Source organism: Leptonychotes weddellii, chromosome 11 (assembly GCF_054177405.1).
Source record: "Leptonychotes weddellii isolate Sample4059 chromosome 11, ASM5417740v2, whole genome shotgun sequence".
Lineage (NCBI taxonomy): Eukaryota > Metazoa > Chordata > Mammalia > Carnivora > Phocidae > Leptonychotes > Leptonychotes weddellii.
The window spans coordinates 35,646,315-35,663,726 of record NC_138379.1 but is presented as its reverse complement, the minus strand read 5'-3'; the positions used below and the strand labels follow the sequence as shown (position 1 = coordinate 35,663,726).

General features: G+C 37.0%; 1 protein-coding gene across 1 annotated transcript in view; it reads left to right on the top strand.

Annotated features, from left to right (window-relative positions):
• NUCB2 (nucleobindin 2) overlaps positions 1-17,412 on the top strand; it is a 36,634-nt gene that overhangs the window by 17,136 nt on the left and 2,086 nt on the right. Inside the window, exons 3-5 of the mRNA XM_081799235.1 lie at positions 9,069-9,212; positions 9,790-9,897; positions 13,779-13,909. Of these exons, the coding sequence (XP_081655361.1) occupies positions 9,069-9,212; positions 9,790-9,897; positions 13,779-13,909 (383 nt within the window). The remainder of the gene's footprint in view (positions 1-9,068; positions 9,213-9,789; positions 9,898-13,778; positions 13,910-17,412) is intronic.

Sequence of the window (17,412 nt, the reverse complement as noted above, 5' to 3'; positions counted from 1 at the left end):
CTGACTCTAAGACTTCACTGATATTAAGACACATCAATACATATCATATAGAAAAAAATACTGGCAATTAAACTGTGACACTATGCTCTGTCACAACTTCATTTTATGTTTATGAAAGTGCATTTTTTAGATTCACATAGACAGAGATTTTTCTCATATCACTTTGGGCATACATAATGAAATTGGTTAAAGTATTCTTAAGGCTTTTGCATATTCATAGTCTGATTCTTTTGAAACACTTTCTTGATTCACACTTGTCAACGTCTGTTTTTCTGCACATTGTTCTTTCTGCTATGGAGACTGAGGGTGATTTTCTTCTGGGAAATTCTTCAAGCCCCTTTGCCTGGAATTTCTTCTAAGCCTCTGACACTTTGCAAGCTTTGATACCAGTGCTTCTTAAAGGTGACAAAGGAAAGTTTTCAGATATATCTTCTTTCCTCCACCCGTTCTTCAGTGGTTTGTTGACTGAATCACTGAGGATTGCGGTGGCCTAGACATGGCATCAGGAATAACATCAGGTTGTGTTACTTTTCAGGCATTCTGTTCTTTAAATAATTAGATGCATGGCCTCACAATGTATCAAGAGCCAGACTAATACGCTTAGCAGGTTATGGAGGGCTCTTGGACATTCAAACCAGATTTAGGCAGCCTTCCTTTAGCTCAGCCATCACCCCTCTCCCACCCTTTTATGCATACAATAGCGTTTTTGGGGAAATTATTTTGTAGTTTAAAATTTAATATGGCAGCGACTTTCGGCCATAGGTGTCCCTGCAGAGTGTTACAGTTATAACACTAGGTTACACATAGTGTTACATATGCTACTCTCTAACTCGTTTTTAGGATATCAGTTTTGTTAGCGCCTTTAGCATTGGTGTACCATTTTCAGGTATATAAAAGAGCATCGGGGGCGCCTGGGTGGCTCAGTCGTTAGGCGTCTGCCTTCGGCTCAGGTCATGATCCCAGGGTCCTGGGATCGAGCCCCGCGTCGGGCTCCCTGCTCAGCAGGAAACCTGCTTCTCCCTCTCCCACTCCCCCTGCTTGTGTTCCTGCTCTCACTATCTCTCTCTCTGTCAAATAAATAAATAAAAATCTTTAAAAAAAAAAAAGACTAGTGATTTGCCTATTTTAAAAAAAATAAATAAATAAAAGAGCATCGGGTTTGTCAGCATTTTCTCTAGACTGACTCAGCTTTGTTTTTTCCTCAAATTTCATGGAAGTCATGCAGCTTCTGTTCAGTATTCATAGCAAGTTTCTGACAAATTGATATTTGTCTTAGCCATGCATGAATCCATCAAATCAGCCTCATATTCCATATAATTAAAAAAAATCCTTGGCGGCATTGTTAGTTTCTACTATCTTCATTTGCATTGTTTGGCTACTCAAGGGTAACCTTACTGCATCTCAGTAACAAGGTATAACAGTTTTGTCTACTTGGGGTGTCTTCCTGTCTAAAGTCAGGTAAAGCATTTAGTTGTTCTTTACAAGAAGGCTTAAGTTGCTGTTATTCCTTTAGTATCAAATATTTGCTTCACTAATATCAACTGCTTCATTTCTGTGTTTATGCAATAACTCTATTTCCATGCCAAATCATAATTATTTTCGAAGACCTTTAAAAATGGTGATTAATTTATGAGGCACCAACAATGGAAAAACTCAATCCTAAGAAATGGGAGTAAGAATAGCTATGATAAGTTTCATGCACAGACAGTAAAGATAATGTTGCTGGTGCCACTTGGTGAATCATAATTTTAATATTCCATTAGAAAAGCGCTCTTTGATTTCTGAGATGTTAAACTCAGGAAATTGTGCATTTTGGAATTGCTTAAATACATTATTTGATTAAATATAAACAGAGAAAATACTCCAGTTAGAAGACAGAGATCAGGGCGCCTGGGTGGCTCAGTCGGTTAAGCGACTGCCTTCGGCTCAGGTCATGATCCTGGAGTCCCTGGATCGAGTCCCGCATCGGGCTCCCTGCTCGGCGGGGAGTCTGCTTCTCCCTCTGACCCTCCCCCCCCATGTGCTCTCTCTCATTCTCTCTCTCTCAAATAAATAAATAAAATCTTTAAAAAAAAAAAAAAGAAGACAGAGATCATTAGGCTAGATTAAAAAGTGTGTGTATCTCCATACACTAATCAAAAGAAAATGTGATGTAGTGAGCACTGAGTATTATATAAGATTGATGAATTACTGAACTCTGCCTCTGAAACTAATAATATACTATAGGTTAATTGAATTTAAGTTAAAAAAAACAAAAATAAGAATGTTAAGCTGAAAAAAATAGAGCTTAATTTGAAATTCAAAAAAAGAAAACAAAAGAAAAGAAAACTATTTAGCTATATTACTATCAAATAGAGTAGACCTTAAGGCAAAGTGCATAAAGGTGACTCAAATGTATAAAAGAGTAAATCTACCAAAAGCTAGAAAATCTTAAATTTGTGTACATTTAGTAACATAGCCTCAAAATTCTCAATAAAATTGACAGGATTATAAGGAAAACAGATAAATCCAAAATCATACAGCGAGATTTTTACTTTCTAGTAATGATAGTTTAAGCAGACAAAAATTATTAAGAATATAAATATTGGAGGGGCGCCTGGGTGGCTCAGTTGGTTAAGTGTCTGACTCTTGATCTCAGCTCAGGTTTTGATTTCAGGGTCATGAGTTAAAGCCCCACATTGGGTTCCATGCCCACTTAAAAAAAAAAGAATATAAAAATTGGATAATTATGAAAAGTGAATGGCTAGTTTATACTTCCATGCTTCCATAGGTTAATGATGGTTTATAAATTGTGTTCTTTTTCTTATGTTCACATTTTTTATAAGCTCAGATTTTTTGCTGTTTTTCATTACTGTTTTAAAAATTGAAATTTGATTCATGTGTCATAAAATTCACACTTTTAAAGTGTACAATTTTTAGTACATTGACAAGGTTGTACAACTATCACTATTGTCTAATTTTAGAACATTTTTATTACCCCAAAAAGGAAAGCCATGCCCATTAGCAGTCATTCCTCCCTCTCCCCGCCCCCCCGCCCCGCCCACCAGTAGTCCTAAGCAACCATTAATCTACTTTCTTTCTCTATGGATTTGCTTATTCTGGACATTAGATATAAATAGAATCATAATATGCATTGTTTTGCATCTGGTTATATTTGTTTTTAATCAGTTATGTTGTATTTGATTTGAAAGCAAATAAGTTTCTCCTCGAACTCAGTCTTTTGTCCTCTAAAATTATCAAAAATTGAAACTGCTTTTGGTTTTGAAATGGCAGTCCACAAGTCATTATTTCCTTTCTGCAAAAGTAAAAAAAAATCCAGCTTGAATGAAATACAAGTCTGGCAATCTCTAAACCTGAAATCAAGGAGGAACTTTCTCCTCCAGTAGCAAGGGTGTAAGTTTGATCAGAGGGCACCTGGTATCCCAAAGTGAAATGTTTCTGGCTTTACCTCATTTTTATTGTATGTAGATAGAAAGTTTCTTTGGTAGTTAATTTTTGTATTCTTTGTATCCCAGCGCCCAGATCTACTTGCTCTACCGATATGATTTTAAACTAGCTGAATACGCAATATTTAGTTTAAAGGACTTATAAACCATATAACTTAATCATTTCATACAATTGGTGTGAGTACAAGCAATTTTATTAGCATTTCTTTTTTTTAAGATTTTATTTGAGAGAGAGAGAGCGCTCATGAGACAGCGCAAGAGAGCAGGAGGGGTGGGTGGGGAGTGGAAGGGGCAGAGAGAGAGAGGGACAAGCAGGCTCCCCGCTGAGCAGGGAGCCTGACTCCAGTCTCCATCCCAGGACCCTGAGATCATGACCTGAGCCAGAGGCAGATGCTTAACCGACTGAGCCACCCAGGTGCCCCATCATTTCCGATGATGTAACAGAAAAAGATCTTTATAACAAAAAGAAAAAAACCTGGTAATAGAATTTAAGAGCTTAAAGAATATTGAGGTCTAGTTAAATTCCCCTTAAAAAAAAAATCCGTTATTTTTAAAAATAAGGAAACAAGCGGGGAAAGTTAATTGACTGACCTATGATCTCATAGCAAGTGAGTGATGCAGCTGGAATTAGAATATAGACCTAGGGCGCCTGGGTGGCGCAGTTGGTTAAGCGACTGCCTTTGGCTCAGGTCATGATCCTGGAGTCCCTGGATCGAGTCCCGCATCGGGCTTCCTGCTCGGCAGGGAGTCTGCTTCTCCCTCTGACCCTCCCCCCTCTCACGTGCTCTCTCTCTCTCTCATTCTGTCTCAAATAAATAAATAAAATCTTTAAAAAAAAAAAAAAAAAAGAATATAGACCTAAATTTAATTTTGCCTTACTCTTCTTAGATGTAACACCCATTTCTCTGTTCCTTGAGGATCTAAATTTACTCTTCAGATAAGCATTCTCTTTGTCTCTCTTTGCAGAGGAGGTTCATGAATAATAGAGCAAAGGGAGGCAGTCTGTTTCCAAATGTTAGCAAGCTTTACAATCACCTACAGGGTTTGTTAAAACAGATTATGCCCCTCCCTCCCTGAGTCTCCAATTTAGAAGTCTGGAGGAAGCCTTGATATTTTGCATTTCTAACTAACTCCCAGCTGATGTTGCTGCTACTGGCCCAGGGATCACACTTTGAGAACCACTGCTTAAAAACAGTCCTAGGCTTGGGCGTCAGTCATTCCCAGGCCCAAACTTTTGGCTATGTGACTTACTCCTGTGTGACCCAGATCAGGTTTTTTGTTTTGTTTTGTTTTTAAAGATTTTATTTATTTATTTGACAGAGAGAGACACAGCGAGAGAGGAACCCAAGCAGGGGGAGTGGGAGAGGGAGAAGCAGTCTTCCCGCCAGGCAGGGAGCCCGATGCAGGGCTCGATCCCAGGACCCTGGGATCATGACCTGAGCCAAAGGCAGATGCTTAACGACTGAGCCACTCAGGCACCCCCCAGATCAGGTTTTTTAACTGACACCTCTCAGTTTCCTGTACTTTAAAATGGCAATAATAATATTTATTTCACAGAGTCATTGTAAGAATTAATTACTTAATATAAAAAAAATTAGCATACTGCTTGGTACATAGTAAACACTCAACTGATGGTTTCTATTGTTATTTATAATAAGTCTTTGCATGTATTTATTAGCTATATCTTTACCTTTTTAAAAAAGGTCCCAATTAAAAGTTAATGAACCAGGGCGCCTGGGTGGCTCAGTCGGTTAAGCGACTGCCTTTGGCTCAGGTCATGATCCCGGGGTCCTGGGATCGAGTCCCACATCGGGCTCCCTGCTCTGCGGGGAGCCTGCTTCTCCCTCTCCCACTCCCCCTGCTTGTGTTCCCTCTCTCGCTGTGTCTCTCTCTGTCAAATAAATAAATAAAATCTTAAAAAAAAAAAAAAAGTTAATGAACCATAAATTCAGTTAAAGCTTTAGAGTAGATACCCAGAGACAATTTTTGTTACTTAGTCATTTTGAGATGCTGAGATGTGTGTGTGTGCGCACACACATACACACTTTCATATGTACAAACATATTCCTTTCTTGACTTTCCTTCTCATTTATGGGAAACCTAGCAGAACAGTGTGAGAAGAGACAAATTGCAAAAGGGATTCCACTTCCAAGATTCAATTTAACGATAATTTACTTTTACTAATCTCAGGCTTCTATTGTATATTGGAGTAAGTATGGACACTATTTTAAAAAAAAAAGAGCATATTTCAAAATATGTGACAGCTGCCAATTGTGGAGACAGAACTGCTTATTAATTGCCCTGTGTGTGTGTTATGTGGTAGAAGGAGAGAATAGGATAGTGGAGGTACTGTGGGTGGAGGGGAGGAGTCTATGTGAAAGATTCTTCTAAACTCTGGGTTGACCATATCCAGGGCTAGTCACAGTTCCTGAGGAGGTCTGCAAAATGAAGTTATAGAGGTATATCACTCAGCTGATTTTCTGCGTGCACATTTATATAAAGACTATTCAAATAATGTTAGCACTTATTCATTTTCCAACTACATGTGTACCATGTTAGGAACCATGGAGACTCAAACTTTAGAAATTGTGTAGAAAACATCGAAGTTGACTTGAGCAGTTAAGTCATAATTTGGGCTTTTGGGCCATGATTGCACTTGAAACTATTATCCTTTTTAATGGTCATTTGGTCAGCCTGTTTGCAGGGACCCACAGGACTTGCAAAGGTAACAAAAGTTTCAATTTAGAGTTTTTTTAAAAAAACAACTAACTCAATGATACTTAATTATTTTAAAAAGGTAAAGATATAGCTAATAAATACATGCAAAGATGCCTCACATTATTAGCCAATGAATGCAAATCAAAATCAAAATGAGACACCACTTCACACCTAGTAGGTTGGCTATAATAAAAAAGACAATAACACATGTTGCTGAGGATGTGGAGAGATTGGAAGCCTCATATATTGCTGGTGGGAATGTAAAATGGTGCTATGGAAAATAGTTTGGCAGTTCCTCAAAAACTTAAACATGGAGTCACCAAATTGACCCAGCAATTCCACTCCTTGGTATGTAACTGAAAGAATTGAAAACATGGTACCACAATAACTTGAACACAAATGTTCATAGTAGCATTATTCAAACTAGCCAAAAAAGTAGAAACAACCCAAATGTCCATCAGCTGATGAATTGATAAACAAATTGTGATGTATACAAAAGCTATACAAAAGAATGAAGTACTGATTCATGTCACAACATGATTGGACCTTGAAAATACAGTGCTAAATGAAAAAAGCCAGATACAAAAGGCTACATGTTATATGAGTCCATATATATGAAATGTCCACAATAGGCAAATCTATACAGACTGAAAGTGGATTAGTTGTGAGAATGAGGGAATGGGGAGGACTGTTAATGGGTACGGGGTTCTTTTTGGAGTGATGAAAATGTTCTAAAAAATTAGATGGTGGTGATAATTGCACAGTCTTGTGAATATAATCCTCTGAATTGTACAATTTCAGAGAGTAAGTTTTGTGGTATGTAAATTATCTTTCAAAAAACGAAGATCAAAAATAAAAGATACACCTGTAATGGGCATGAAGCATGAATGAGAAACTTCCGGTTGTCATAAAAAAATAATTGTGGGAAGAGGAGAAAAATTTCTGTGGAGAAACAAATCATCCTTCTATTAAAGATTCATAATGCATAGTAGCCCATCACAAGTTCTGAAAGTCTTGCAATGATGAAAACTTTATTTAGCTTCATTGAGCCATCATCTCCCAAACATTTCATCCTGAAAAACATTTACTCACAGTGATCATGTTAAAGTATCCTAGAGGAGGATGAATCTTGGGCTTGAGCATATGTATGTAGGAATTACCTGGAAAGCTTTCTCTCTTCTTTCCTTCCTTCCTTCCTTCCTTCCTTCCATTTTTTAAATTTAAATTCAATTAACTAACATGTATTATTGGTTTCAGAGGTAGAGGTCAGTGATTCATCAGTCTTATATAACACCCAGTGCTCATTACATCACATGCCCTCCTTAATGTCCAGCACCCAGTTACCCCATCCCTCCACCCCCCTCCCCTCCAGCAACCCATAGTGTGTTTACCTGGAAAGTTTCTTAAAACAGATTCTGGACGTCACCCCAGAGATTCTGATTTCAGAGGTCTTGGGTGCAGCCTGAGAATCAAGCTCCCAGGTGATTTGATCCTTCAGGTTTGAGAACTAAACTTTGAGTAGCATCTTTACGGAATAGACAAACCTTGTACCTTAACTGGGTGAATTTTATGGCATGTGAGTTATATCTCAATAGAGATGCTAAAAAATTTGATATATTAGAAATAGCACTAAAATGTGAGTTCTAGTGATTTTGTAATGCAAGACCATGCTCTGTGAGTAAATTGCTTTAATTAAAATTTTTTTCATCTATAAAACAAGTCACTGCCCTATCTACTACCTGGGTTTGTGACAAAAATGAGGCAGTATACGCTTTTCCAAATTGTGTTCTATGGATAAAAACGTGACTTAAGAAAAGAAAAGTCCATAGTCAGCTACGTTTGGGAGATTCTGAGTTAAATAATGCATATTCCACACTGCTGGTCAGACCAATATTCTTGACTTGGACCCTAACATGAGTCTGTATGTATAAAATCAATTAAATATGAGATTTTTACTCATTCTGATTCTTTTTTTTTTTTTTTTAAAGATTTTTTTTTATTTATTTGTTTGAGAGAGAATGAGAGAGAGCAAGTACATGAGAGGGGGGAGGGTCAGAGGGAGAAGCAGACTCCCCGCCGAGCGGGGAGCCCGACGCGGGACTCGATCCCGGGACTCCAGGATCATGACCTGAGCCGAAGGCAGTCGCTTAACCAACTGAGCCACCCAGGCGCCCCTACTCATTCTGATTCTTGTAGTAGGTCCTCCAGAGCTACTAAAGATCCGTATGGAGTGGAATAAACAAAATCTGAATAATATTGTGGAAATAACAATACTTGCTCCTCTCTTGTTTCAAGCTTGATATTTTATTGACCTATTTATTTGAAAAATTATTGACCAAAAAGAATTTTAGCAAATGACTACTGGCTATGATAAAATGATGTTTATAAGGCTAAGAGAATATTTTATCTAGTTGTCTCTTTTAATCAACTTACATTTATGGAGCAACTCACTTTCAAAATTAGGTTGAAGCTAAATTAAATATATCTAGAAAAAATTTTGCCTTCCTAGTATTTTAATTGAAAAAATATAGTTTTTCCTTCTCCTTTTCTAAAATTTGGGCTATTAATTTTTTAAGATTCTGAGACCCTTATTATCATTTTTATTTGAAGCTTTTATAATTAACTAAATGTTTTCTTACACTATAAGCTGTTTAAATTTTAAAATTTGTTTCCTTTTCTTTTTAATTTTAGTTGAAAAGCATTTCTCCCCTGATTTTCTTTAGTCATCTGTTTTAAGCATTATTTTGATAAGCTATAGTCTATTTTAAACCTCTTTTTAGAACTATTTTGTTGTATTAAATTTCTTGAAATTGGATATATTATTAACATGGCATTGGGAATGCATGTATATATAGTTTGAAGACATCTTTTCAAGACCTTACCATAATTATACCTTTATTTCAGATGAGGTGGAGGACCATCTTACTACAATATTGTTTTCTCTTGGTTTCCTGTCTACTTACTGCTCTTGAAGCTGTGCCTATAGACATAGACAAGACAAAAGTAAAAAATATTCAACCTGTGGACAGCGCAAAGATAGAACCACCAGTAAGTGAAATGATAAAGATAACCTTGTAGGAAGAATTTTAAACAAATGTTGCTAATATTTATTACTTATAAAATTGTACATTTAGGAACTATTTCGGAAATAGCAGTAAAAGAATATTGGATAAACATATGTTTAATATTAGACAGTGTTTATTTAATGTAGTTCATATATTAAATAATGCACAGGAGAATTAATCGTAATACATTTCCAGTGGAGAGCTCACTAGCCAAGAAAACATTGTATTATATCCAAAGGAGATACAGCAATGAGGAGAGACAGGTGACAGTGGAGCAAAATCAACCAACTAATATTATTGGTTAAGTCCTCATTGTCTAAGCCATATAGAATATGTACCTTTATGTAACAATAAAACATTATATTGGTTCTGACATAAAATTCTTCATTTGAGAAATACAGCTTTTTAACTTTGTCCCAGCTATCAAAGTAGATACGTCTTAATGCCGTTTTGCTAGTCTATTTTTTTTTAATTAAAAAAATTTTTTTTTAGGATTGAGATCTTTAGATGCAGGGAAGAAAAACTTTCAGAAACATTATTGTTTATTTCTTAATTTGAAGGATACTGGACTTTATTATGACGAATATCTTAAGCAAGTGATTGATGTGCTGGAAACAGATAATCATTTCAGAGAAAAGCTCCAGAAAGCAGACATAGAGGAAATAAAGGTAAATGTAATTAAATAATTATTTAACAAACGTTAGAACATCCCAGACACTGAGTTAAGTACTGGGAATACAAAGATGAGACTCTTTCCAAGCTCTTATTTATTCTGAATAAATAATATCTAGAAAAAGTTTATTAGAATGAATATATGATGGGGATATAATATATTTTGGAGATGCCTAGTGGAGACACATAGTTCAGCAGTGGGGAAAGGTGGGAAGTCATTTTTCCTGATAGAGGTAAGAGCATCATGCCAATAATTTCCCTGAATTATCTTGAGAGTAATCTTATGTTTCCTTTGAGGAACTAATTTGATCTAATTTCCTGGGCAGAATAATATTTAATGTAGAACTTTGTGTCTCTTATCTACTTAAGTTAGGATTAAGAACATTATTTGTGGCAAGATGCCTGGGTGGCTCAGTGGGTTAAATGTCCAACTCTTGGTTTTGGCTCAGGTCAAGATCTCAGGGTCATGAAATTGAGCCATGCGTTGGGCTCCACGGTCAGTGTGGAGTCTGCTTGAGATTCTCTCTCTCCCTCTCTCTCTGCCCCTTCCCTGTTCTCTCTCTCTCTTTCTCTGGAATAAATAAATCTTTTTTTAAAAAAAGAACATTATTTGTGGGTAACAGAAAAGGTAGATAATAGGAAGTACAATAGAGAGATAATCCTGGTTTGGTATGGGAATACTTTTATAACTGTCTGCCTTTCACAGTCAATCCTATTCCCTTTTGGGGCAGGGGGAGACAAAATGTAATAAGTTAAACAGTTATTCAATGAAAAAGATACAAGAATTAAAATAGACACTAAAGGGGTGCCTGGGTGGCTCAGTCGTTAAGCGTCTGCCTTGGGCTCAGGTCATGATCCCAGGGTCCTGGGATCGAGCCCCGCATCGGGCTCCCTGCTCCACGGGAAGCCTGCTTCTCCCTCTCCCATTCCCCCTGCTTGTGTTCCCTCTCTCGTCGTGTCTCTCTCTGTCAAATGAGTGAATAAAATCTTAAAAAACAAAAAAAAATAGACACTAAAACTCAAGCCAATGGAATCATTATAAATAGCTCCACAAAGACTCTTAGCTTAATAAAACTGGGAGAAAAAATTTTAAATTTGTCCTTTCCTTTTCAGCCAAATATTTTGATCAGGTTTTTTTTTTTTTTAAAGATTTTATTTATTTATTTTGACAGAGAGAGAGGGAGAGAGCACAAGCGGGAGCGGCAGGCAGAGGGAGAGGGAGGGGAGAAGCAGGCTCCCAGCTGAGCAGGGAGCCTGATGTGGGGTTCCATCCCAGGTCCCTGGGATCATAACCTGAGCAGAAGCATCTGAAGGCAGCTGCTTAACAGACTGAGCCACCCAGGTGCCCCTCAGCCAAGTGTTTTGAAAGGGGAATCATACTGCATTTCTTCACTTCCCAAATATTGCTGACTGGAAAGATTATGGCTTTGCCCACATCACGCTACTGAATATACTTTCATGAAGGATGTCAGTGACTTCTTAATTGCCAAATCCAGTGAATACTATTTATTCCTGTTCTCCTTTTTATTATCTTAGTGGTTCTCAGATTTTAGGGCTTGTTGAAACACAGATTCCTGTGCCCCACCTATAGACTTTGTGATTTAGTAAGTCAGAACTTGCATTTCTAAAGTTCCCAGTTGGTGCTAATGCTTCTACTTGGGGACCACACTTTGAGAACCATTGTTGTATGTAATAATGATGACTACTCTCTCCTTGAGTATATCACTCTTTTTGCTTCTATAATAGCAAATTCTTCTAGTTCGCCTTCTTACCTCTGAACATTCTTTCTTCGTCTCCCTTGTAGGGGGTTTCTTTTCTTTACCTTCCTCAGTGAGCCCTGTTGAGTCAGTCCTAAAAGGTCTGTCTGCCTGATTGCTAGTTAGATTTGCAGTTTGTGATTGCAAATGCATTTATAAATAAGAGAAAGTAAGCTACTAGCTATTTTGTTTCTTAAATTTTGGAACATTTATCTAAGTACTCATCTATGAGAAAAATAATCAAAGGAGACAACCTAAAAAAGATGAATTTTGAAAAGTTATTTATATATGTAACTACTAAAGCTTAAGGTGGCCAAGTTATTTTTTAAAATTACTTTATTGAAATGTAATTCACATACCTTACAACTTGCCCCTTTAAAGCATATAATTCAGTAGTATATCTACATGTGACCATCATCACTATCTACTTTTTTTCTTTTGTAAAGATTTTATTTATTTATGTGACAGAGAGAGAGACAGCAAGAAAGGGAACACAAGCAGGGGGAGTGGGAGAGGGAGAAGCAGGCTTCCCGCGGAGTGGGGAGCCCAATGCGGGGCTCGATCCCAGGACCCTGAGATCATGACCCAAGCCGAAGGCAGTCACTTAACTGACTGAGCCACCCAGGTGCCCCCCTTTTTTTTTTTTTTTAAGATTTTATTTATCACTATCTACTTTTTTTTTTTTTAAGATTTTATTTATTTATTTGAGAGAGAGAGAATGAGAGAGAGCACATGAGAAGGGGGAGGGTCAGAGGGAGAAGCAGACTCCCCACTGAGCAGGGAGCCCGACGCGGGACTCGATCCTGGGACTCCAGGATCATGACCTGAGCCGAAGGCAGTCGCTCAACCGACTGAGCCACCCAGGCGCCCCAATCACTATCTACTTTTAAACAATATCATTTCCCCCCAAAAGAAACTCTGTACCCATTAAGCCATCACTCCCTCCCCCCCTTCTTATCCCTTGGCAATCATTGATCTACTTTCTATCTCTATGGATTTGCCTACTTTGGACATTCTACATAAATGGAATTATACAATATGTGGCCTTTTGTGTCTGGTTTCTTTGAGCATGATGTTTTTCAAGGTTCATTGTATTGTAGCTTATATTAATACATTCATTTCTTTTTATGACTGAACAATATCCCACTTTATGGATATTCCATATTTTGGTTATCAGCTCATCAGTTGATGGACATTTGGTTATTTCTACTTTTTATACTGGTATGAATAATGCTGCTATGAAAATTCAGGTACAAGTTTTTATGTGAACGTATGTTTCAATTCTTTAGGTATATACCTAAGAATGGAATTGCTGGGTCATATGGTAATTCTGTGTTTAAATTTTTGAGGAACTGCCAGATTGTTTTTCAAAGCAGCTGTGCCATTTTACAATTCAAGTTACTTTTTGAGTTTCTTCTTTGTGCTTTAATTATGCTTTCAATTATATGGTTTTTATTTTCTTTCTCCAAATTTTTCTTTAAATTCCAGTTAACATGCAGTGTAATATTAATTTCAGGTGTAGAATTTTGTGATTCATCACTTACATACAACACCCAGTGCTCATCACAAGTGCCCTCCTTAATACCCATAACCTATTTAACCCATCCCCCCTGCCCACCTCCCCTCCAGTAACCCTCAGTGTGTTTTCTATAGTTAAGAGTGTTTTTGGTTTGCCTCTCTTCCCTCCCGCCCCTGCCCCATATTTATCTGTTTTGTTTCTTAAATTCCACATATGAGTGAAATCTTGTGGTATTTGTCTTTCTCTGACTAATTTTGCTCAGTATAATACTCTCTAGCTCCATCCAGGTCATTGCAAATGGCAAGAGTTCATTCTTTTTTATGGCTGGCTGATATGCCATTGTATATCTATACGTATCTTCTTCATCCATTGATCACTTGATGGACATTTGGACTCTTTCCATAATATATGGTTTTTACACATCTTGACTTTAGAGTTAGAAACTGAGTATCTTCTGAAAGAAATGCTTTTTGTAATGCCAAATTTGTCTAAATTAGTCAAAAGTATTTATCACTACTTCATCATAACCCTAATTTTAATATATTGTGTCTGGTCTAAAGATGGAATGTAATAAATAAACCTAACTTGTTAATTTTAACAGAGTGGGAGGCTAAGCAAAGAACTGGATTTAGTAAGTCACCATGTGAGGACAAAACTTGATGAACTGAAAAGGCAAGAAGTGGCAAGGTTAAGAATGCTAATTAAAGCTAAATTGGATTCCCTTCAAGGTAAGTGCTAAAAAAAAGTAGGAAAGTTTCAGTATTTGGTTGTTGAGGTCAGCTTATATTGGCACATACCATGTTCTTCTAGTCAAAATTTAATGTTAGCATTGATTTGCGTTCTCTTAATTTTTTTTTTAAAAGATTTTATTTATTTATTTGCGAGAGAGAGAATGAGAGACAGAGTACATGAGAGGGGGGAGGGTCAGAGGGAGAAGCAGACTCCCCGCCGAGCAGGGAGCCCGATGCGGGACTCAACCAGGGACTCCAGGATCATGACCTGAGCCGAAGGCAGTCGCCTAACCAACTGAGCCACCCAGGCGCCCCAGCGTTCTCTTAATTTTTAAAATAGGTAATCACATCATTCAAAAATCAAAATGATTAGCCTTAAATTATTATATCAATGAAAAGTAATGAATTAAGCCACTGATTTAAAGGAGGAAGAATGGGGCACCTGGGTGGCTCAGTCTTTAAGCGTCTGCCTTGGGCTCAGGTCATGATCCCAGGGTCCTGGGATCGAGCCCCGCATTGGGCTCCCTGCTTGGCAGGAAGCCTGCTTATCCCTCTCCCACCCCTGCTGCTTGTGTTCCTTCTCTCTCTGTGTCTCTCTCTGTCAAATAAATAAATAAAATCTTTAAAAAAAAAAATAAAGGAGGAAGAATAACATCAAAGCAAACCAAAAGAGAGAAAATCTAATTATAACAATTTCCATAGATGAAATAGAAAATCGTCAGAGAGCTTGCTCTAAAAAAACCATACTATGCCCAGAGAGTGTCAAAAGGAATTCTATTAAACTATTAAAGAACAGATTGTCAGGGCACCTGGGTGGCTCAGTTGGTTAAGTGTCCAACTCTTGGTTTCAGCTCAGGTCATGATCTCCGGGTCGTGAGATCGAGCCCCGTGTTGGGCTCCACACTCAGTGGGGAGTCTGCCCTCTCTCCTTCTCAAGTAAAAATAAATACATCCTTTTTTTTTTTTTTTAAAAGAACAGATTGTCAGTGCTATTTAAACTATTCCAGAGCATAAAAAAAGGAAAGCTTTCATACTCTTAATATGTATTGATGCCAAAACCAAAATTATTTTATGTCAAAAGTATACCATATAATAGCAAGTGGATTTATTTTAGGAATGCAAGATTGACTTAATATTAAGAAATCTAATACTATAAATCACATGAATAGTAATAGAAAAAATTTTGGTGTGACAAAAGAAATCAAGAAGTCAAAGGACAAAGGATAAATTAGAATAAATCTTTGAAACTTCTATCTTTTAAAATTAAGATTTGGCGTGTGTGAGTAGCACATTTGGTTATGTGTCCAACTCTTGGTTTTGACTCAAATTGTGATCTTGGGGTTGTGAGATAGAGCCCTGCCTTGTATGGGGCTCCAAGCTCAGTGCAGAGTCTGCTTAAGATCGTCTCTCCCTCTCCTTGTACCCCTCCCTCCACCCCTAGCCCCGCTCCCCCATTCACACACTCTCTCTAAAATAAATAAAAAAATAAACAAATAAATAAATGAATAAAATTAAGATTTGATTCTTTTAGAGCAGTATAAGGTTTATAGCAAAATTGAAGGGAAGGTGCAGAGATTTCCCATATACCCCCAGCCCCCCAAACATGCATAACCTCCTTCATTACTAGCATCACCCACCAGAATGGTAAATTTGTTACAATTGATGAACCTACATTGACACATCATAATCACCCAAAGTCCATAGTTTACATAAGAGTTCACTTTGGTGTTTTACAGTCTAGGATTTGGACAAATCTATAATGATATGTATTTACCATTAAATATCATGCAGAATAGTTTCACTGCCCTAAAAATCCTCTGTGCTCTGCCTATTCATGCTCCTATATTCTTTTAATTTTAGACTGTGAGACTATTAAATAGCTATGAAGTAGAATTTTTGAAATGTGAAGATATCCACAGACAAGAAAGTAATCTCCTATATCATACGACCATCTCTATATCTACAGAAAAGGAGCAATTGACAAAATTTAACACCTCTTCTTAATTTTAAAAAAGTAATAAAATAGTAATCAATAGATACTTCTGTAACATGATCAGGTATGTCTAACTCAGCCACATCATACTTAGTGGGGAAATACAAGTGTGTATTCTAATTAAAATCAGGAACAAGACAATGATGTCCACAATCACCACTACTAATTAGCATAGCATTGGAGGTACTAACCAAAACAATTACATAAATGAAAAAAAAACTGGAGATAAGGTGATTGAAAAGGAGTTGATAAAACCATTTCTGTTTTCAGGTGATAGGATTATATACTTGGAAAACTCAAAATAATTGACTAAAAAAATAACAAAGAACAGGAAAATTCAACAAGGTAAACTTAATATCCAGAAATCAGTATTTTTCATATGCAACAGCCAGTTACAAGATATAATGGAAGAAAAGACTCCATTTACAAATACCAACAAAGATAAAATACTCAGATTAAACCTATTAAGAAATTGGACTTACAGACAAAAAGCTTTAAAATACTCCTGAAGGATGCAAAAGTAGACTTGAAAAGAATGAGAAGACATAACATCTTTTTTTTTTCAGTTTTATTTTTTTATTATTATGTTATGTTAATCACCACACATTACGTCATTAGTTTTTGATGTACTGTTCCATGATTCATTGTTTGCATATAACACCCAGTGCTCCATGCAGAACGTGCCCTGTCATCTATTTCCAGAGATTTCTTTCTTTTTTTTAAATTTAAATTCAATTAATTAACATATAATGTATTATTAGTTTCAGAGGTAGAGGTCAATGATTCATCAGTCTTATACCCAGTGCTCATCACATCACGTGCCCTTCTTAATGTCTATCACCCAGTTACCCCATCCACCCACCCCTCTCCCCTCCAGTAATCTTCAGTTTGTTTCCTATGATTAAGAGTCTCTTATGGTTTGTCTCCCTCTCTGATTTCATCTTGTTTTATTTTTTCCTCTTGTCCCTATGATCCTCTGTTTTGTTTCTTAAATTCCACATATGAGTGAGATCATATGATAATTGTCTTTCTCTGATTGGACTTATTTTGCTTAGCATAATACCCTCTAGTTCCATCCACATTGTTGCAAGTCGCAAGATTTCATTTTGATGGCTGAGTAGTATTCCATTGTGTATATGAACCACATCTTCTTTATGCATTCATCCGTCGATAGACATCCTGGGCTCTTTCCATAGTTTGGCTATTGTGGACATTGCTGCTATAAACATAGGGTGCAGGTGCCCCTTCGGATCCCTACATTTGTATCTTTGGGGTAAATACCCAGTAGTGCAATTGCTGGATCATATGGTAGCTCTATTTTCAACTTTTTGAGGAACTGTTTTCCAGAGTGGCTGCATCAGCTTGCATTCCCACCAACAGTGTAGGAGGGTTCCCCTTTCTCCGCATCCTCACCAACATCTGTCGTTTCCTGATTTGTTAATTTTAGTCATTCTGACTGGTGTGAGGTGGTATCTCATTGTGGTTTTGATTTGTATTTCCCTGATGCCAAG